Below are 22,987 nucleotides of genomic sequence, written 5' to 3' on the forward strand. Positions count from 1 at the left end.
CAATTTTCTTTGCACTTTAAAAGAATGGAATCTTTTATCAACAAGAAAAATCATAGCATAATCTTTTGCGTGTCGGATTGATCTTCCTATACTTTGATTCACGGCCCTCATGCATAGATTATCGTAATAGTCAGTTGACTTCTCTCGTGCTTGTTTTATTGTGCCACCATTTACAAGGACTTGAGATTCAATAAATTTCCGTTTGGCGACAATTTCACCCGAGAATGCATTGGGGTAGGGTAAACCAACCATTACCACCGCTCTTGCCAAATCGTTAGAGAAATTGATCCCTTCGGACAATTTACCACCTACAACCGCCAATAATATGGCACCTTTCCGCTGCGTGTTTATAACATGCGAGTATCGACTCATTATTGCTTCTACTTTAGAAGAAGTTGTCGATTCTTCAAAAAAGATTTGTTTCAATTGACTGAGTCTTGAGTAGATTGTCGAGCTTTTCCAAACTTGAATCATTTCGTTTAGCACTTTGTAACTGCTAAAAAAGACAACTATACCAAATGGTACAATCTCACTAATCTTTATAATAAACTCACCCAAATTCTTTCTCTGCTGTTCATCCTGTCTTTGAGCATACAGAAATTCAAAACTGCCTCCATTGAACAGGTCAACAGGAATCACTTTTAAATTTTCCGCAGGAATGATATGTCCACATGAAAATTTCTTGATTTGATTAGATGGTACAAATGGGAAAAGATAATCTGTGAAATCAGTCATTGGTTCCATTGTTCCGCCACAGAGTATAACACATTTGGCTTGGTCTACAATTTCTTTAAATACGGTGCTTGGATCTAATAGCATATAATTTAATGACATTGCTTTTTCTTCTTCTCCTTGCTCTCCCTTCTTATTATCCCAAAAGAATTTCCCTTCCTTAGCTGGATTGGTTAAGCTTTTCAAAAACTGGATAATGTCAAACAAGACGGGGCTTGATGGATTACTATTATCATTATCAATTTTCTCCATATACGATTCAAGTTTAAATGCGATTTTTGACCTTGTTAAATACTGGTCAATTTTGTGGATATTGACCAAATCGCCTGTTGAGTCTTTGAATATATCTTCAACTTTGATTTCACAACCAGCTTTTGCAGAAACTTGGTTTTTTTGCATAAATTCAATCATGAGCTTACACACTTTGATCAATTTCATCAAGTTGATTCTATTGCCGCTATTCAATCTTTTCAGAAACTTACTCATGTAGGTTTTCAAAGCTTGTATTGCTCGCGAAAGTTGCTCAACTGTGATTTTCACAGAGTACAAGGATGTCAAAGCATCAAAGATATTATGCGCTTCATCAATAATGACTATGGAGTCGGTGATTTGAAGATTCCAAGATTCTCTGGATCCACTTTGCAATAGCAACTGGTAAGGAAGGGAAATGATTTCAGCCAGTTTTATTCCGGGTCTAACTGAATAATATGGACAAATATGCAATTGTGATCCCAACTCTCCTAGTTCTTCAATATCTCTAATTCTTGCCAAACTTAGATCGACAAGTTCTTGTGCTTGAATAGATAACCCGTTATTTAAGTAACGACAACCGTTTTTGGTCTTTTGCAAATCAATGCACGCATCATTAATGCTTTGTTCTCGTTTCTTACTGCTGGTTACTTCTTCATTAATGCACAATTGTTTTCTTGATCCCAAGGGTATATATTTTGTCCTTTCTTGGACATCTTCAAATGATGCATCAAAGCTGGTTAGTTGTAGTTGGCTAGAGAATTGGTTCAATTGGGAATGTGTACGTGAAGAAAAGTATATCTTTATAGGAGAATCGCTGCTAAAATCTCGTTTGAGCTCATCATTGGAAGATGCCTTTTTCATCAACATACTAATTTCATGACGGAGTTTCAGATTGCCTGATTCGACATTGTTTTTCACAAAGGAGTCACTTTCATAATCCACGGGTAAGAACGAATCCAAATCCTCTGTTTCTTGGTGTTTTCTTCTATGCTTCTTATACAATGGCAACTCATTTTCGCTCCTCTTTTTGTTTCTAAAGTTTTCATCAACTTGGTCCAAATGACCTTCAAATTCTTTTAGTCTGGTTTTGGTTTTATCGACAACAGATTGCCGATAAGCGGTTTGAACCCACTCAGGTTCATCATCATCACTGCTCGCGTCATTGCCATTACTAATTTCAGCTCCAATTCGCCTATTTCTCTTGTAATCTCGTAGCCATGTCATTGCAGAACAAATAATAGATAGCGTTTTACCTGTACCTGTTGGACTTTCAAACAACCCAATCTTGAACTCATTCTCAAGAGTATCATATAACTCGTCCATAAATTGGACCTGGATCTCGTACGGCTCGTAGGGATGGTGGTAGTCTCGGCATTGTGCACTCGAATGCATGCCCTTCGAATCAAGAAGGAGGAGGGACGCCCTCGCCAACGACGAAGCCAAAAAAAAAAAATGTAGCGATGATCTTTTGGTCGAACGCGTCGCGAAAACAAAACGTTAGCCGCTGTCTCGACCTTTTCTCGACCTACAGCAATCTAGGCAACTTAGGTAACCCAGGACCCACCTTCCCCATAGCTTTGGTGACTTGAGATGAGCAGCATTATTTCAGATATTGTATTGCCGCGAGTAAATCCTGCTTTTGCTAGAAATGATCCTGTTCAATGGTCTGATAATTTGCAATTGACATTGAATTCATATAATGAGCTTTTGATCGTTGAGCCTCGATTTCCATCGTACCATCATGCTATTCGCAAGACTCGAAACCAAGTTGTTTTGAGTTCAAAAGAGATATTCTCTGTGGGACAGATTCTCCATGCTGAAAGTACAAATAATTTACCCTTGGGCCGGTTTGTTAAGGTTGTTTTTAAGAATGGCGACGAATTTTATAATGGGATGGTAAATGATCCTACAATTGTTTTGCACCTTTGGACACCTATTCTCAAGACTACACGAGATTGCTGGCTTGGTGTTCTCTTCAACACAGGAGAGATGCTACTACTAAAGAGGCAGAATTACAAAAAGTTGTACAGTTATAGTGTCAAGATTAATTTGTTTGAAAAATTGGTGGAAATTTATAATATACCAATCTATGAGGATAAATGGTATGTTAGTGCAGAGGAATACCGACATTTGAAGATCAAGTACTTTACATTCAATATTATTGAAGATGTGCTATATTTGGTGGTGGTAGACCTGTCCAACAGAATCTCGGTGTTTCAATTTGATGATAAAGCTGATGGCAATCATTGTAATGGCGATCATTGTAATGGCGATTTGCATTTGGTAAAGCAATATGATTTCAACAAGGAAATTTTGAGAGTCAAGTGGCTGCATAACATTTTTATGGTAATTGGAGTTGATAACTCGATAACTGTGTTTGACGATAATTTGGAAGAGGCCATGGAGCTATCACCTAGTCAGAAATTGCAAAATCAAAAAAATGAAATCTTCATCTATCAAGATAATCTGTATATTGTTTCGGTGTTTACGTCCAAAGTAATGGTGTTTGAAGGGAAAAACAAATTCGAGTTCAATACACACTCATGGTGTGCATGTTCTTCCTTAGTTGTTGGTGCATCACCACCATCATCATCTTCGGGTAAATTGAGCATCCTTGTTGGATTTGAAGATGGTAAATTTTTGACACTTGATTTTGACCTAAAAGATAAAACATTTCTAACAAAAGAGAATGATCAAGCTTTAGACATATTCGTGGAAAGGGCATTGTACTCCTTTGAGCTTGCCAATACAGAAAATGACCATGAAGTAGAAGGTAGCATCATAGTTTACGGGGTCCATCATTTAACGGATAGCATTTTGGGGATTGTATATAAAGTACTACCAAAAAATGCCATACATTATCGGATTCCATCAAAGACAACGGCAAATCTACTGTTTGTTAAATTGAATGAGCCATTACAGACATCAAGAGACAAGAGGATGCATACCACTTCTGTGACAAAGTTGATAATGGCGTATTTAGAGGATAGTTTGGCATTTCCCGCGATCTTGGATGATTTATCCTTTGCATACAGTGCAAGACTTGATGCCTTTTTGGAAGAATTTGAACTTGTTGTTGATAAGGTGTTGAAGAGAGAGAAAATTTGTCAGTACGACGAACGGCTGCAAATGCTGCTACAACAAAGTTTAAAGTTATATTTTTTGGAAAATCGTGAAATTGAGAGGCTACAATATAAGCATACATTAGCTCGACTTTTTTTATCGGCACTTCAAAAGTATACCACGTCTAATAATGCTGGAGTTCAGAAATTATACAAGAAACTTGTTGAGAGACAATATGAGTTTCAACAAGACATTAGGCGATATTTACTGCAAGTGGTATTGAAAACAATTGCTTCTAGTGATTTTGATTTGAATGATTATGACAATTTTGTGTTGATGAACATGGCCTCGTCGGTTAATGATTTTTCAAATTGTGAAAATCTATTTCGAGAAAAAGTGTCAATCACAGTACGAGGCAAAAGCCTAGTTGAAACATTTGAAATTGACTTGCAAAGTCAACAGCATCAACAGGAAGAAAGAGAAAAAGAAGATCAACAAGAACAGCAATTGTTGAAAAAGAGGAAGAGGATGATAGTTTCAACTTCGCAACATGGCTGGGCGACTTGCGATTTGACGAATTTGCCAATACTTACAATGGACAACCGGGTTGACGAGCTAAACCAATTCAGATATATCTGTGACTCACAGGCCAATGTACAGGTGATGAAGGATTTATTGAATACTCTTGGTTTTTGTTATATTAGTGGTAATCGAATATATAACATTAGATAAATATACACGATGAGATAGAAAAACAACTGTAATAAGTAAGCTAAGTCTGCTCCCCTATCGAGCAACACTATCGAGCGACACTATCGAGCGACACTATTGAGCGAAGCGAGATAGTGGAGCACACTCACCATCACACCGACACTATAAAGCGAAGCGAGATAGTGGAGCAGCCTCATCACTTTCGAGCAAAGCGAGATAGTGTCGCGATGTATTCTGTTGCTCCATAATGTCGCGGTGTATTCAGTGCTGCTCGATTATGTCGCGGTATATACAGTGCTGCCCCACTATCTCGCTTCGCTCAAAAGTGTCGAATCTACAGTAATATCAATAGAACTTGTGGTGAGTACTTAACATCGTATACCATTAATAAGCTAATATTGGCTTTCGTGGTTGTAAAAGGGTACCAAGTGCTGCTCCACTATTGAGCGAAGCGAGATAGTGGCGATATTACACAAAGGCGGTAGTTAAGCCCCATACAACCGGCTAATTTTTTTTCCATCAAAAGAGAAAGATCCCCCACAAATCGGAAAAATTCGTTTGTTATTATTTTTTTCCCCTTTAATAAGAAAAACATACGATAAACATATCTAGATTAACCATTAGCTACATCTACAAGTATTATTTGGACTCGGGAAAGATAATATTTTCGACACTATCCACTATCGAGCAGAGCGAGCTTATTACAGCACTATCGAGCAGAGCGAGATAGTGCCTATGAGCTTACTAGCTGCCAAACTTAGTACAACACTATCGAACACTATCGAGCAGAGCGAGATAGTGCCTATGAGCTTACTAACTGCCAAATTCAGCTTATTACAACTCTAGCTGCCAAACTCAGTAGCTTATTACAGCTTACTAGCTGCCAAACTTAGTAGCTTATTACAACACTACCTCGCTCTGATAGATAGTGCCTATGAGCATACTATTTCGCTCTGATCGATAGTGCCTATGAGCATACTATTTCGCTCTGATAGATAGTGCCTATGAGCATACTATCTCGCTCTGATCGATAGTGCCTATAAACATACCATCTCGCTCTACTCGATAGTATGAACATTGATGTAGAGATTAAAAGGGGTGTTTAGTAAAAACTATTTAGTTAAATAACTCAATTGGAAAACAATAAAATACCCAAAATAAACCAATAAATAGTAGAATTATGTTTCTGCATATTTTTGTAATGCGCAGTGGAATTCCAGATGCATTGTGCTAATAATATATGGAACTCTATATATCAAGCTCTTTACTTGCTACGTTGTTGATGCACATAAGAGATCTCTCTTTTCTTTTTTCCTCGTTCTTGCCCCACAACACATGATTTAATATTTACTATAAACAGGATTGAAAAGTTTTATTTGTTGATTGAAAAGTTGCATTTGTTTTGTCATGATATGTTTTTCCATATTTTCAAGTGGAAACACAAAATTGAGCTCTACTATTGAGCGAAGCGAGATAGTAGAACAGCACTGAATAATGACACTATCGAGCAGCACCGACTCCGCTCGATAGGGCCGATAGAAAGAGTTACTAAATACACCGCGACACTAAATACACCGCGACACTAAATACACCGCGACACTATCTCGCTTTGCTCGATAGTAGTTAGTGTGCTCCACTATCTCGCTTTGTTCGATAGTAGTTAGTGTGCTCCACTATCTCGCTTCGCTCGATAGTAGTTAGTGTGCTCCACTATCTCGCTTTGTTCGATAGTAGAGCTCGATATGTGCATCATTCTCATCATTGTATCAGAATAATCAAACAGTAACAAAAATACAATTTAAAACACCATTCCTTCACATTTCAACCAAACGACAAAATCCAAACCTAAAACCTTTTTTTTATTAATGACTTTTAGAGGGGAGGAATCAATTTTTTATCCTCTCACGTAAGCACAAAAGACCTACACCGACAACCAATTTCCTCTCATATATGGCCAGCCCAACCCATCTTCTTTCAAGTAGATTACTACAACTCCTCTTGCAAGTAGATTATTACAACTCTTCTTTCAAGTAGCTTATTACAATCCATCTTGCAAGTAGCTTATTACAATCCATCTTCTTTCAAGTAGCTTAATACAATCCATCTTCTTTCAAGTAACTTAATACAACACTATCGAGCAGAGCGAGATAGTGTTGTATGTCAAGTAGCTTAATACAACACTATCTCGCTCTGCTCGATAGTGTTATAGAAACGGTTTATCGCTACCATATCTTGTTCTCTCTCTCACACGCACCTGGAAACTTCGACCTACTGTATGAAAATGCTTGATACTTTTTTGGCACTCATAATATTTTTAATCTTAATAACTGTGTCGTTTTTTTTACAACAATTAAACAACATTATATCTCAAGTACAAGGAACCTTTGTGTTAGCTCAGGTTACAAGGAACAATAGTGGTAGCGCGCCGGTAATTTCCATCGTCTTTAAAGTAACTCTCATTAGAGTTTTGCCCAGTTTTACTAAACACACACACATATATATATATACACATTTTTTAGAAGCTTAAACTCCTTGTTATATCTCATTAGAAATAGGATCTAAGTGGTACACGTTTGCACACAAACCAACAGGTATTTTACACACACGCACATCTTTTCAATAGAGACTAAGAGACTGAGGCTAAGAGGCTGAGGCTAAGACACTGAGGCTAAGAGACTGAGACAAGAGGCTGAGGCTAAGACACTGAGACCAAGAGACTGAGACCAAGAGACTGAGACAAGAGGCTAAGGCTAAGACACTGAGACCAGAGACTGAGGCTAAGACACTGAGACCAGAGACTGAGGCTAAGACACTGAGACCAGAGACTGAGGCTAAGACACTGAGACCAGAGACTGAGGCTAAGACACTGAGACCAGAGACTGAGGCTAAGACACTGAGACCAGAGACTGAGGCTAAGACACTGAGACCAGAGATTGAGACAGTTTGAAATAATGTCTAGTGAGGTTTATTCTGGAGGGGCGACCACGTCCCAGCATGTTGATGCTCAAGATGAAGATCATTTCGAAAACACCACGTTCAAGCTAAAGAGAACAAGATCATTAGGTTTGCTAGATGAATTCATACCTGAGAAAACAAAAGAACAGGCACTAAATGATGGGAAAGTTTCCACTTCCTCGCATTCACAATCATTGTCAGATTTGAACGGCAACACATTTCTCGATAATACAGACACTACTAATCGACCTCCAACAAATTCAGACTCGATAATCAACACAAATAGCAACCAATCAACTTCAGACTCGATAATCAACACAAATAGTAACCAATCAACTTCAGACTCGATACTCAAGACAAATTGTAACCAATCAACTTCAGACTCGATACTCAAGACAAATAGCAATCAATCAACTTCTTGCTCACCGTCTCCGTCCCCCGTACCATCTCCTACAACTTCACCTACTTTGAATTTACAGTCGCCAGATTTATTGCCTTATGATGATACAGATTTAGCAGCAGAACCTTCACGCCACGTTGACTACTTGTCCCATCAATGGAATGTCAATGATATATCAAAATCATGGAGATACGTTATATCCAAGAAAAAAGATGTTGCCAATGCAGCAAGACTCGAAAATGCCTCTTGGAGAACGTGGGCTCAAAGAAGATCCAATTTAAAAACAATCAGTCCTGAAGTGGTCAACTGGTCAAAAGAAAGTGATGTCACATGGCTTTACGGACCAATATTGAATACTAACAACTCACCAAAGCCCGGCCAAGACGACGAAAATAGTGAGGATAACCATTCAATGCATGAAGACTTAACTGCAACAAATGCTGTAGCTGGTGACATTTCCATCGCCAAAAAGCCAAAAAGAAAACATGCTCCTAAACCTATTTTGAAGAAAAGAACTGTTGAAGAATCTATAATAAGTCATTCAAACTTGTTAAAATTACAATTGGCCACTAGCTTGTATCAAAAAAGGAAAGAGCAAATGAAGCAACAACAGCAACAGCAGCAGCAGCAGCAGCAACAACAACAACAACAGCAACAACAGCAACAACAACAGCAGCAGCAGCAGCAGCAACAAAACGAACAGTTCAACTCTCAAAACCAAAGTCACCCAGAAGAATATTTCGATTATCATGCACTACTGAACAAATTAAATAGTCAATACGCAAACAAAAATCCCACTGACAATTCAAGTGTTGCCAAGTTTCAAAATATGTTAAGGTCATCGTCAACTTCATCATCATTGGCTACTATGAAACAAGATGACAACTTAGCCGTAAATACCGATATAACGGGGGTACTGGTAGGTTTATCTAAGCAAATATCCCATGATAAAATGGGAAAAGATCAAGGTACTACTACTACTGCTATTAGTGGCGGTGGTGGTAATAGTGTAGCTACAACTACTGCAGCTACAACTACTGCTCCAGAGAAGAAGGACAGACACATACATTTTAACGAAGAAGTGAAACAATGTATAGCTTACGATTGCTATTCAGAAGATGAATATGACGAAGATGGTGGTAACTCTGAGGATGAAGATGATTTTGAAGAAGTTTTCAATGATGATAATGACGACGACGACGATGATGATGATGATGATGATGCTGATGATGATGATGATTACACGGGGCAGGTGAATAACAATCTCATTAGAAGTCAATTTTACAAGGATGATGACGACGATGACGACAATTGTGACGATAGCGACGATAATGAAGATGACGATGGGGGATTTTTCCTTCAAGTTAAATCCACCACTACTGCACCTTTGAAATTGGGACACAGCAATAACCAAAGCTCAAATCTTCGTTCAGTAAGGGAGAGCGGAAATGGTGCTACTAGTACTGCTGGTACTGCTGTTTCTGATAGCGAATCAGCTTCTACTAGTAGTAGCAATAGAAGTTTCAAGACTATTCATCTTTTGCCATCCACAGTATTAAACTACGGTTCCGATGAAGAAACTAGCGATGAAGATTACCCATACACTTCAAGTTTGTCACACAATGTTAACAATGATGTAAGTCGAGGTTATGACTACTACTACGATTACAACACAGTCTATACGTGTGATCCTAGTTATCCTAACTTAGGAAGTTATCAAAACACTGATGTAATTGATGTACCTGAAAACCTTGAAATTGGATCCAACATAAGCTACGAATTGATTGAAGATGCGGATGTACCGAAGGTTGTCCATGAATTTCCAAACACCAGTTATTCCAATAACAATAATAACAATGAAATCAACAACAGCAACAACAACAATAACGATAATATCAACAATAGCAACAGCAACAGCAACAGCAACAACAACGATAACAACAATAACGATGCTAATAATAATACTAATATTAATAGTGGCACTGCTAATAGCTATTCGACATCACACAGTCTGCCTTCATCATCACCTTTATCGACGGCAGTAAATGAAACTATTGGGAGCCACAGAGCAAAACAGTCACCTTTTCAATTGAGTGAATCAGAGAGTGATTCAGATGGTTCAGATGATTCAGATGCTTCGGAGACGGATGTACTAAGTATTGGTACAAGAAGATCGAGCCAGGGAATAGCAGAACTGGTTTTACATTCTGGTGGATTATTTGAGCTCAAAAAGGAACATCTGACTCCACAAATATCATCGTCAGAGACTAATCGAGACAAACCATTGAATCTCTCTGGCTTTCCTGCTGAGCCTGTAAATGAGCATATTTCTACTATCAACCCGCGTTATACTTCTGGTGAGACCTTAACCAAGCAGTCCCGAAGCTCCAATTCACTTTCACAACTGTTTTTAGGAAATCAAGGGGAAACATCTTCTCAAGATAAAGCTTTGAGCAGTATATTTTTTGGTAGTTCTTCTGCTACACCTTCTCCACAGTCACAGTGTACAAAACAAAATCATAGTGGAGAATCACAAACTGAAAAACCTTGTTTATCACGTACTTTGCCCAATACAAATAAGAAATCCACATTATCAGAGGCTCGCACTACATCAGAAAATGCATTTAGTGTATTACCACAACCGCACCAATCGCAAAACTCTCCTTTTGCATCTTCTCCTAGTCACTGTACACAACAACAGCAGCAGCAGCAGCAGCAGGAACAGCAACAACAGCAACAACAACAACAACAACAACAACAACAACAACAGCAGCAGCAGCAACAACAACAACAACAAAAGCACGGACAATTTCTATTTGATGAAGATTCAGATTTAGAGTCAGATGAATTTGAAAAAGAAGATGGTGGTGGTGGTGGTGGTGTTATTGATAGTAACAAGAGAGGAAAGAGTTATAATTCCTTGAGTAATTTGGCAGATAAAATCGGAATACGAAACACATCAGGAAACCCTACTTTGCCCACACCTCATTCTATTAATGATGATGAAGCGGCAGAAGAGGATAAGAATAGTAACTTGATTGGTCAAGCAAAGGGACTTGCTAAGCATTTTTTTGGATAGATGAGTAAATTTAAACAAGGATGTGTTGGTATACTTTTTTTTACGTGTTCATTTTAAGTATATATATGTGTGTAGATTAATATAACGTGTACAAGCTAGAGATGAGTAATCGATGGTGTAGTCGGTGTAGTCAGTGCTGCTCCACTATCGAGCGAAGCGAGATGGTGTCATAACAAGCTACAAAGTGTTAGGACACTATCGAGCAAAGCTACAAAGTGCTAGTACGCTATCAAGCAAAGCGAGATGGTGTCAGTGAAGTCAGTGCTGCTCCACTTTCTCGCTTTGCTCGATAGTGTCGTAGTGTCGGTGTGGTTAGAGCTGCTCCACTATCGAGCAAAGCTACAAAATGTTAGGACACTATCGAGCAAAGCTACAAAGTGTTAGGACACTATCTCGCTTTGCTCGATAGTGTTCTAGTGAAGGTTGCTATTTCATTTCTTTGTCCCTCCTCCTCAATCAACCCTTAGCAATCAAAAGCTTATTGTGTATGACATTTATCTTTTTTATTTTTCGCGCGATTGTCCTAAAGAAATTCTTGAACCCCTCGCCGCGTTCTTCGTCGCACCTCCCGCCGTATCTCCCACCTTCCCGCCCTGGAAAAAGAAAAAAATAAGTTGAGATTGTTACTGATTGTGGTAAAGAGAGCAAGCGATAAGCCAAGCCCATCAATTTTTGACATTATCATTGACTAATCTTTTTTCTTCTTCTTCTTTTATATATAGAATAGTTATATTGGTTGGGAAGTTTTGAATATTGCAAAGGAAGAGTATAGCATAGGGGAAGTTTGACGAGCAAGGAGGTGACTCTTTGATTAAGGTGGATAAAAACGATCGGTGCGTTACATATATATATACAGGTACACGTACACGTACAGGTTACAGGTTACCAGGTTGACATATTTGCATATTAGGCAAGCTCAGAAAGATATAGATAGCGCAATAATGGTGACTCTTTCTTATACGCCGACTCATACCACGGCACCTTCAGACGATGATGGAAAATGTGAGCTCATAGGCACGTTTTCTTTATTTACACAAGCTGTGCTTGGTCTACTTTGTATCTCGAGTCTAATTGTCAAACGGTTTTATGAGTATCCAATACGACGAACTTGGCCTGTATGGACGTTTGACGTGAGCAAGCAGTTAATTGGAGCTTTAGGTGTACATGTTTTCAATGTGATTTTGTCTATGCTCAAGACTGCACCTGAGGTGACCATGTGGATGTTGGAGAAGAGGAGGAGAGCAGGTGGAGGAGATGACAGCAGTGATAACGATGATCCTTGTGATTGGTATTTTTTGAGCATTGTTTTGGACTGCACTATTGGAGTTTATATCTTATACTTGGTTTTCCGAAGTATCACCCATATACTAAAGAGCTACTTTGGCGTCCTGCACATTGATAGTGGTGAATATGGAAACGTCAATCATCCTAGCTTCACGGCGTTTTGTAAGCAATTAGCGGTTTATTTCAGTTCCTTAATGATTACCAAGTTCATTCTTTATGGATTTGTTGAGATTTTTGAGAGGCAATTGTTGTGGATAACATCACACATTTTATTAGCATGGCTAGATGAATTTCCCGAAGAGTTTGAAATATTGATGGTTATGTTTGTTATACCTATAATTTTGAACTGTTTGCAGCTAATATTGATTGATAATTTCATTAGAAATCAAATGTGGGCCAATAGCAACAAATTGTTGAAGTTTAGATTTCCTGATTGGGACGACGAGACTGAGAGTGTAAGAAGGAGAGAAATTGAAGAAGTTTTACAAGAAGAGGAACGAATTGAAGCCTCAAAGAATGGGAACGACCTAGAAAGAGGAGACACATCAGGAGAAACGTCTCCTTTGCCTCACAAGGGGTATGGATCGGCTGACGAATGAATCAGATTTCCACTATCGAGCAAAGCTACAAAGTGTTAGGACACTATCGAGCTAAGGGAGATGGTGTCGGTGTAGTCAGTGCTGCTTCACTATCGAGCAAAGCGAGATAGTGTTGCAACAAGCTACAAAGTGTTAGGACACTATCGAGCTAAGGGAGATGGTGTCGGTGTAGTCAGTGCTGCTTCACTATCGAGCAAAGCGAGATAGTGTTGCAACAAGCTACAAAGTGTTAGGACACTATCGAGCTAAGGGAGATGGTGTCGGTGTAGTCAGTGCTGCTTCACTATCGAGCAAAGCGAGATAGTGTTGCAACAAGCTACAAAGTGTTAGGACACTATCGAGCTAAGGGAGATGGTGTCGGTGTAGTCAGTGCTGCTTCACTATCGAGCAAAGCGAGATAGTGTTGCAACAAGCTACAAAGTGTTAGGACACTATCGAGCTAAGGGAGATGGTGTCGGTGTAGTCAGTGCTGCTCCACTATCTCGCTTTGCTCGATAGTGTCGTTGTCGATAAAACAAAAAAAAGGTTCATTTATTGCTGTATGTATTCAAGTATAAATAGAGTAGAGAGGTTATATGTACACAAGTGGGGTTCTCTCCTTTTCTTTATGGAAAAATCTTCCATGTCTATACTATACTGAATCTTTGTGGAAGTTGTACTTTTTCATACACTTCCAATAAGCTTCTATTTCAGCTTTGCAATTATCGTCATTCACGCCATGCCATAATGCGCATTTGTCTCTAGCCTCTCTTTCGGGAACGCAAACGCAACATGGTTTTGGTCTGTCTTCCTTTTGTTGATCCTTAGCTCCTGCCATAGTGGTTGTAATGGATAATAGTGGTGGTAGTTGTTGTATAAAATGATACAAGATGATATAAGATGACAAGATGATATAAGATGACAAGATGAGATTTTGTCTGAATAATATTACCTAATACTTGCGAAATAGATTACTAATTTTTTAAATTCATTGGAGGAAGGCGAGAGCTCTTTGAAAATAACCCGGCTAAAAAGACAATTATGCCGGGTAACAAAATTCTAGGAATTTCAATCGACACTCGACACTATCGAGCAGAGCGAGATAGTGGAGCACACCAACTAAATAGTTTATTGCTAGAGTTATCTCGCTCAGCTCGATAGTAGAACACACCAGCTAAATAGTTTGTTGCTAGAGTTATCTCGCTCAGCTCGATAGTAGAACACACCAACTAACTAGTTTATTGCATAGAGTTTCTACTTTATTTTTAGCCGGGTAATAACATTCTAGGAATTACCATATTTACTCTTAGCGCCGAAAAACAAAAATTTAGAAAGTCTCACCAGCAATAAACACCTATCGAGTAAAGCGAGATAGTGTCTATTTAGTGTTGCTCCAATATCGAGCAGAGCGAGATAGTTGTAACAGGCTAATCAGTACTACTCCACTATCTCGCTTTGCTCGATAGTGTCGATAGTGTTGTAACAAGCTATTCTGTACTGCTACTCTGTGCTGCTACTCACCGTTTCTCCACTTTCTTGCTTCGCTCGATAGTGTATGTAATTTATTGGTGACAAAATACAAATAAAAGTTGTGCAGAAAACAATTTTATAAAATCTTCTTATTGACTCTAAAAATCACTGTTGAGCAGAGCAAGATAGTGTCGCTCGATAGTGTTGTAACAAGCTACAAAGTGTTGGGACACTATCGAGCTAAGGTAGTCAGTGCTGCTCCACTATCTCGCTTTGCTCGATAGTGTCGTTGTCGATAGTGTCGTAGTGTCGCGACATTTTACATGCTATCTTTCACGACATTTAGATTTGAATTTTTTTTGTCGGTTTCAATAACCAACAAATTTCGGGCCAACTTTGATAACACTAGCTTTAATCTCAAGAGGACCGGCATAAAAACAAAGGAAACCAAAGCCAATTAGGGGTGAAGTTTGCTGTTGATACTGTTCTTTTCGAGTGAGTCAAGACTTACCACAAATAGTTATTGAAAACAACTGCACATCACATCACCACGACGACTAACTACTACTACTACTACTACTACTACTACTACTGCTACCCATGGCGGATGATTCATCTGATGAACTAAATACATGCTCAGCTGAAGATGCGACTATAAATTTAAACGACGACTTACCTTCCGAGTCGGAGCACTCGTCGGTAATATATGAGTCTCCAAGTGCCACTTCGACCAACCAGGCAAGGCCGTATTCGCTACAGAGGCATAGGCGAATGGGCTCAGTGACATCTTTTTCAAATTGTAGACGAAGCATAGATAATGAGAGCGTCATACTGTCCAACACTTTGTTCAATGACGATAGTAAGAGCAGCACCTACTCGCCATTGGGTCCAAACTCGATCTATGAGTTAACAATTGGCTCTGATATAGCTCGATTGAGGAGAAATCGTGCTTTGAAAACAATGGTCACGTTGAATGGAGGAACAACCACCATATATAATATTGATGCTCCAACATCAAAGGATATTCCTCAGGTTCAATTGGAACGCTTAAAGAAAAAAGTACCAAACCGAGTACTAGAGGAGAAGTTTATCAATGATATAGCTGGTGAATATAAAAAATTCGAGGAAAGTTATAGAGCATTAACCGAAGATTCGTTGAAAAAGCTCTCAGAGGCAACAGAGAAAAATAATGGCCAATTTTCAAGATCTTCTTCAATTGAAAGTTTACAAAAACAACAAGAAAGTGGAACACTGTTGGCGGAAATTCCAGAGGTGTTTCTTGACCCAGACTTGAAATTGGACGACCCGCGTATCTTCAGCCAAGTGTTGGAAGATTCTGACTTGAAGCTAATGGAAGAGGACCACATTGTAAATGATACTGCATTACAGGACAAACTATCTCATTATTTGGACTTGGTGGAATTGAATTTGGTTTCGGAAATTGAAAGGACGTCAGATTCTTTTTTTGACGCTATCGGAGATATAGAAAGCATTCAGAAGAAATCTCAAACTTGCGTCGAAAAATACCATAGACTTTTGAACAATATCACCACGCTCGAGCGGGATCAAGCAAAGCTAGGTCTTGAGGTACTTGCGAAGATGGTTGAAAGACGTAACGTGGAAATTTTGGAAAAATCCATTATTCAATTACAGTACATCACAACAATATTCCTGAATGCCAAAAGGTCCTTCAGTGCTAATGATAACGTCAAGTGTCTAAATGAAATTGTTACCGTTGAAAACCTCATTAATGGTGTAGATCGTACTGATATTGTTGATGAAGAGGTAAAGAGCATGTATCCCAATCTCCCAATGGTTGATCTTCAAAATTTACCTGCATTGATTCATTTACGTAATGATCTACAATCACTCAAAACTGATTGTGCTAGGAAGTATATTGAAGATTTCATTGAGTTGCTTCTAGACGATTTGAGAGGACATTATCAAAGTGTACCTACAAGAGACACGTTCAATCGAATGTATGCCAATAAGGACAAAACAAGAAAAAGTGCATCAAAAACTGTTAATATGTCTTACCTTCAAGTTGACTCTGAAGTGAGACTTCAATTGCAGGAGTTTGTTAAGAGCCTCATCAAGGCAGAAGAACTCACCAATGCATACACGTTTTATCAAAACAGTTTTATTTCGGAGATCAAAGAGGTGATTAAACAGAACTTGCCCACTGGTACCGCTTTAAATGAAACTCCTTCATTGCAAAACTCATCTGAAAGTACACCAGCTCCAAAACAAGTGGACGGTGCTAATGAAACGATTCGACCTCAAAACGCAATGAGTACGAACATTAAGATTCTTACGCCAAAAGAGTTTGAAGAAATGCTCTGCAAAACATATGCCCAATTATCAGAATGTTTGCGAAGATTAACTGTTCACCAAAAGATGTTATTGGACCTTGCATTAACGGCCATGATTCCAAGTAATAATAATAGTAACAATAATTATAATAATAATAATAATAATAACAATAATAATAACAATAATAATAACAACAATAGCAATAATAACCATCATCATCATCATAATAATAATAATAATAATAATAGTGATAATAATAATAGTTTGGATATAATGTCCTTGGATATTACGAAATCTATACACAAAGCTATTGAACTTACTCAAATCAGACTCATGAAAGTTATTAGCGTAAGACTGGAGCAAACTGCGGATTTGCCTTTACCGCTTTATCTAAAATTGTACTCACTTACTTCAGCATATTTACAGGAATGTGAGCTCATAAACCCTGCATTTGCCTTTAGCGGAGCAGGTAATGTGTTGAGTGAGTGGTTTCAAAATCATATAACATATTTTATACATAGACTTCATGTGAACTCGTTCAAACTGATGGTAAACAGTTGCTCAAAAGAAACATGGAAGGTAATGGAAAACCCAGAAACTTTGGCGCCCACACAGCTTGCTTTGAACCAAATTGTTGAGTATTCAGAGTATGTTCAGAGCAATGGAGAAAATGGCTTTTCAGGTGATAAGTGGCTAGAAATTTTCAACTTTTATGAAGCACAGCAAGAACCCGATATTCTTGCTGAGCAAGAATCTTTGCTGCTGCCAACAAGATTATTTATCGGTGAGAATGAGTTTATTGTTCCGAATTTGGCTGTAATTGTAACCAATCACGTAAAAGATTACATGATAGCTAGTAAGGCATTCCCCACTTTTGCATCAACAATTGAAAATAATCTTTTGAACTATTTCAAGGATTTGAACTCAAAAACTTCGCAATCTGTGCTTGGAGCTGGAGCAACGAGAACTGCTGGGTTGAAGCATATAACGACTAAACATTTAGCATTATGTATCCGATTTATCGAGTACAATATAGCTTTTCTTCAGAGTTTAAAAGGAGCATTTAAAGATTCCAAACGGAAGAGTGATGATGAAGTTACATTTGCAAAGATAATTAGTAACTACAAGGATCATGAAACTGAACTCTTTGCAAAGATCATCACCATTATGCAAGTTCGAACAACAGCCGGTTGTACCAAACTGCTCGCCATTGATTGGTCAGTACCACTTAAGCATCCGCAACAGTGCCATAGTTATATGGAAGATCTCGTGCGTGACACTTCAACCGTGGCAAAAGTCTTAATGAAGTATTTACCAGACTTGAAGTATTCACTAGTATTGCTGCAGATTTTTGATAGTTACAAGAGACTTCTTGTTGAGAATTATTGTACCAAATTGCCAGCATTTAAGGACTTTAATGAAAAACAAAATTTGTTACGGGATATTGATTATTTCAGAGACAAACTTGGTGATTTACCAGGGTATGGCAACTCGGGGCAGGTTATTTGGGAGAATGTTAATCTGATGCCTACCGAAGAAGATGTTAGAATGGAAGAGAAAATGAGGCAAAATAAAGATGAAGCAAAGAGACAACAAGCTGAGCCAATACTAGCTAAATCAAGACTTAGTTTTGAGAAATTGGTCTCTTCTGCTCGAAGCTCTTTTGAAAGAAGTCCTGCTCCTCTGCAGGAATTGCCGTCAGTTGCTGAGAATAATGAGCAACAAGTTGATGAGAAATTAATAGAAAAGGAAAACAATACAACTGCAGCAGTGGAGACTTCTTCTCCTCCACCTAAACCTCCTCAATCCGCCTCTGTGTCAGAAACTTTGGTTTCGGAAAAGGAAGAGAATCAGGAGAATCAGGAAAATCAGGAAAATCAGGAGAAGCAGGAGAAGCAGGAAAAAAAATCTAGCGTGGTTTCTGGTGCTGCTGATGGTATCGACAAGGAGTCAAGAGAGGGTTCTCAGCCTGTTGAATTTACTGAAAATGAATCGAATTTGGAACCGGGAGTAATGGAAGCTGAAACAAGTGAGATAGGTGAAAAAACTACTAGTGTCCCTGTCACAGAAATGCCTAGCAATAAAGAAGAAGTTAGGACAGAGGCAGAGCTTACCAAAGAAGGAGATGTTTCTACAAAAGCACAGTCTATTAAGGAAGAAGATATCACTACCAAGGAAGAGCCCACGACAAACCAAGAAGTTCCTCAACATATGCAAACCATCAATAAGAAGTCTAGTCCGCTTGAAAACGATAGCAAAGTAAAGATGTTGGATACAGAGTCAGACGTAACTGCAAAAACTGCTTTATCCGTTTCTACTGAGGGCAACGATACAAAGTCGAAAAAGGAACTTTTCAACAAAGAAAGCTCTGCTGAAGACTCACATAAAGAGAATGAAGCATTATCTCCTGAGACTAGCAAGACAGAAGAACAAAAATCTACAGATAATTCTCATGATAGTTTACCACAAGACGTCCAGGTGATGGCTGATTCGCAAGAGGCTGTGCTGAATCATCAGGTTGTCCATTTAGATGGAAATCAAAAAGACGAGCAAGATAATGAAAAGCAGAATGATCTAGATTTAGAAATAGAAATAGAACCAGCTGCACCTACTATTCACAAACAAAAAGTCACTGATGTAACCAAATCTATAGATGAAACTCATAATACCGCCCATTTGACGAAAGCTTCAAATAGTGCTGAACCAATTAGGGGCATGACAAAGAATATGAAGGATCTCGGTATTACCGATAATACGAAACAGGGACTGCAACTAGATCTTGCTGAAGACTTTGTATCAAAGCCAACAACGGAGACAGTGAATTTGAATGAGAGAGAATCTGGCATTGATGAGACCATAAGCGAAAATCCAAACAACAGTACTAATGGCAAGGAATTGGAGGAAGAGCAACAAAACGACCACGAACCTAGAGCCGATCCAGGTAAGGAAACAATTATCACCACCGTCGCAAAGGATAAGGAAGAAAATAACGTGAATGTTCCTAATAACAACAAATCCAAATCCCAAAAGAAAAAGAAAAATCAAAAAAGAAAGAAAAAGTGATTTTTTTTTTTTTTTTTAGACTTAGTGATAAGGTAAATTCACACTGTAACTTACTTTTGATACTCGGACAAATTGTACTCACCTTTCTTATTCTTGATAAAAGCCTTTGGATATTCAGTTATGATAGCATCTATCAAGGTATGCGGTGTTACATCAAAAGCTGGGTTCCAAACTGTAATTCCGGGTGTAGCAATACCCACAGTGACCTTATTTCCAACTTCTGATTCATTCAAAATGGGACCAACAAGAGTAGTCAACTCATTATGTGGCCTTTCCTCGATTTTTATTCCTGCACCACTATTTGTCTTTAAATCAATGGTTGTTCTTGGAGCAGCAACGATAAATTTAATGTTTGAGTTTTCAGTTGCATTGAAAAAATTGGCAATCGCTGCCAATTGGAAAGTGCCGATCTTGTTTGCGGTATCACCATTCTTGACGATTCTGTCAGCCCCAACAATGATGAATTTAACAGGCGAGCTTTTGCCATGAATCTCTTTTCCATTCAGCAATGTTTGTATTAGTGATGATACCATATTGTCGCAAATCAATGTGAATGGTATTTCATCGTAGTCTAATTCGTATGTTGTGAGTTTTGCTCCTTGGTTGTAGGGTCTCGTTTCACAAGGGTATATATGATCTAAGTAAAAATCCTCATTTGAAGTCACTTCATTCAAGTGTTGATACGTGGAACGAATGATACCCAATGCGGTACCGTGACCTGAAGTTGCTAATGACCCGGTGTTACAAATTGTGATAACTGAAAATGGTCCCTTGAAATTCTCCTTCTTCAATGACTCCACCATATAATTCAATCCGTTTTCTCCAATTTTATAATTATTTGCCAAATCATCATCGTATAACTTAGTAGCGTACTCATAAATCAACTTGTATATTTCTTTAGTAACCGGTTCGGTCTTTGAAAACTTGGCCAATATCGCTTCAATGTCGTTCAAAGCATTAGCTAAATTGACTGCTGTGGGACGCGATTTAATTAAATAATCCAAAGATTGTTTTAAATCATGCACCGTCTTAGTTTCACTCGTTTTTGACTTTAAAGAGTTATGAACGTCTACTACAACTGAAAACGCCCCCACAATGGCAATTGCTGGTGCTCCTCTGACTTGCATCGATTTAACTGCTTGGAACGCATCGTCTATACTTGTAATAGGAATATACTTCGTGAAGTAAGGTAAAACCAATTGATCAAGTATCTCTAAAGTTATATTATCTCTGTCAAACTTTATCGCTTGTAAAGAGCTATTTTCGCTATCCATCTTTTCTCCTAAACCATAAAAACAATTGGTTCTTGTGCGTTTGTACAAGACTTTATGCAAAAAGGAGTTTGAAAAGTTGGAAAGTTGAAATTGGCTCTGGTTTCCATTTTTGGTAAAAATTTGCAGCTACCTAATAATGCTACCACGTGCCAAGAGAACAATGGTCGTGCTGTGCTGTATCCCTCTACCATTAAGTCCCGGTAGATATAATGATATTGATTTTGATGAGAATGATGATGGTGATGTTCAATAGGTGATAAAACCCAATTAAAAGATGAGTCTACGTATCCCGTCGATTTGCCATTCATTTGTGAGCGGGTTCCATTTACAACCTAATAATTTTCTCCCCGTTATTGGGCACCTTCCGCCTTTATTAATGTCAATAACAGTTTCAGTTTTCTCCAGCTTCGTATCAATGCCTACTTCGTCAATGTCTGAGATTGAAGAATCCTCCTCCTCCTCCTCCTCTTCATTTCTTACTTCGGCTTTCTTTTTCGATACTATGATATGTGATTTCTCCAAATAGTTGTAAATACAAGAGTAATCAAATACGTACCCTGTTTCGATTATAGCGGGATTTGTCATTTCCTTTTTACATAATGGGCAAAGTTTTCCCGATTTGTAAGCCTTTCTTTTCTCCTTCTTATTGTACTGATGTTGCTTCAATTTTTTTTCCTGACAAAGTGCTGAAGTTAACGCCAATGGTGGTGGCAATGTGAATGTAAGTGTATTTCCCTGATTTTTCAACAACTTTGACGAAAACCCAGAACTATTCCACCATTCAAGAAATTTCAATGTGAATATTGCAACGGGGAAGAATGTTCCAAGAACAAGCTTGGTGAGTTTCCACGATGGATGTCTCACCTTAGTATCAAGTAAGTTTAATATGTATTCGATTGTTGTTGGTGGAGCAACCTTATTTGTCTTTTCTCCAAAGTTTTGTTTCGTATCCTGTTTTGGTTCATTTTTATCATAGTCGTATTGCGATAATCGTGAAAAGTTGATCTTGAAGAGGTAGGTTAAAATGGTTGGCGATTTCGATGCACCACTCAAATACATCAAAGTGGTTATCAAATTTGCCAAACGGTACCCACTTTGAAGATATGGATAGATTTCAACGAATTTCCTCTTGATTTGTATTTTAATGTTTTCCTTTTTAGATAATGACTCATGAGTTTTCAACTGGTTCGTTATATACTTTGTATACCACACCTCGTAACAATAATTCAACTTTTCCGACAAAAAGGACACACCAGAAACTTCGAAAATGGATACAATTTTTTGCAAACTTGTCAATTTTCTTGTTTCTTCAATCATCGATGGCACTAATTGAGCCAATTTGCTACCATTGTAGTTACCTTGAGATAACAACGTCTGATTCACCCTTTTTAGCCCATAAAAGTTTTCCGTAAACGTTGCTTGCCAGTAGTTTAAAAAATACCACTCTATAAAACTCCTGAATACCAAGTTGATTTCATCAAAATAGTTATTAAGCTTGAGTAGATACCTCGGATATTTGCTCGCATAGTGAACTAGAATGTACCGTAACGAAGGTGAAAGAAGCGATTCTAATTGATTAGCTGATATTATCTCAAATAATGTAGGCCGTTCAGAATCTAACTGTGATGCATCTAGCGACGAGTAGTACTCCATTATTCCCCTTTATATACCCCCTTTATATATACCCCTTCTATATATACCATTGATATAATTTTTCATTCTTCTTTTTTCGCTTGCGTTTTATGTGGAGAAGGTTTTGTTAACGAGTTTTATTACAATAGAAGGAAGGAGCCATTCTTGTAGAAGCTGAGTT

At 38.2% G+C, this 22,987-nt stretch overlaps 4 protein-coding genes and 1 pseudogene across 5 annotated transcripts; 3 read left to right on the forward strand and 2 right to left on the reverse strand. All coding sequences in view use genetic code 12, as the record gives it.

The window, feature by feature from the left end:
- Positions 1 to 50: 50 nt before the first annotated feature.
- Positions 51 to 2,376, reverse strand: KGF56_003453 (uncharacterized protein; the record flags this gene model as incomplete). Its single annotated transcript, XM_049324786.1, has 2 exons — positions 51 to 86; positions 259 to 2,376. 2 exons carry the CDS (start codon positions 2,374 to 2,376, stop codon positions 51 to 53), a joined length of 2,154 nt encoding a protein of 717 aa, XP_049179476.1.
- A 198-nt stretch (positions 2,377 to 2,574) lies between these two features.
- Positions 2,575 to 11,192, forward strand: KGF56_003454 (annotated as a pseudogene). The gene is made up of 3 exons: positions 2,575 to 4,684; positions 7,473 to 7,699; positions 7,752 to 11,192. Coding segments are annotated over exons 1-3 (5,778 nt in total).
- Positions 11,193 to 12,133: 941 nt separating this feature from the next.
- Positions 12,134 to 13,075, forward strand: KGF56_003455 (uncharacterized protein; the record flags this gene model as incomplete). The annotated part of the gene is made up of 1 exon (XM_049324788.1): positions 12,134 to 13,075. The coding sequence occupies one exon, from the start codon at positions 12,134 to 12,136 to the stop codon at positions 13,073 to 13,075; it is 942 nt and encodes a 313-aa protein (XP_049179477.1).
- A 2,049-nt stretch (positions 13,076 to 15,124) lies between these two features.
- KGF56_003456 (uncharacterized protein) lies at positions 15,125 to 19,900 on the forward strand (the record flags this gene model as incomplete). Its single annotated transcript, XM_049324789.1, has 1 exon — positions 15,125 to 19,900. The coding sequence occupies one exon, from the start codon at positions 15,125 to 15,127 to the stop codon at positions 19,898 to 19,900; it is 4,776 nt and encodes a 1,591-aa protein (XP_049179478.1).
- A 50-nt stretch (positions 19,901 to 19,950) lies between these two features.
- PEX12 (ubiquitin-protein ligase peroxin 12) lies at positions 19,951 to 22,827 on the reverse strand (the record flags this gene model as incomplete). The annotated part of the gene is made up of 2 exons (XM_049324790.1): positions 19,951 to 21,182; positions 21,459 to 22,827. The coding sequence occupies 2 exons, from the start codon at positions 22,825 to 22,827 to the stop codon at positions 19,951 to 19,953; spliced, it is 2,601 nt and encodes an 866-aa protein (XP_049179479.1).
- Positions 22,828 to 22,987: the final 160 nt, after the last annotated feature.

Source organism: Candida oxycetoniae (assembly GCF_023343755.2).
Source record: "Candida oxycetoniae strain CBS 10844 chromosome Unknown scaffold37, whole genome shotgun sequence".
NCBI classification, from domain to species: domain Eukaryota; kingdom Fungi; phylum Ascomycota; class Pichiomycetes; order Serinales; family Debaryomycetaceae; genus Lodderomyces; species Lodderomyces oxycetoniae.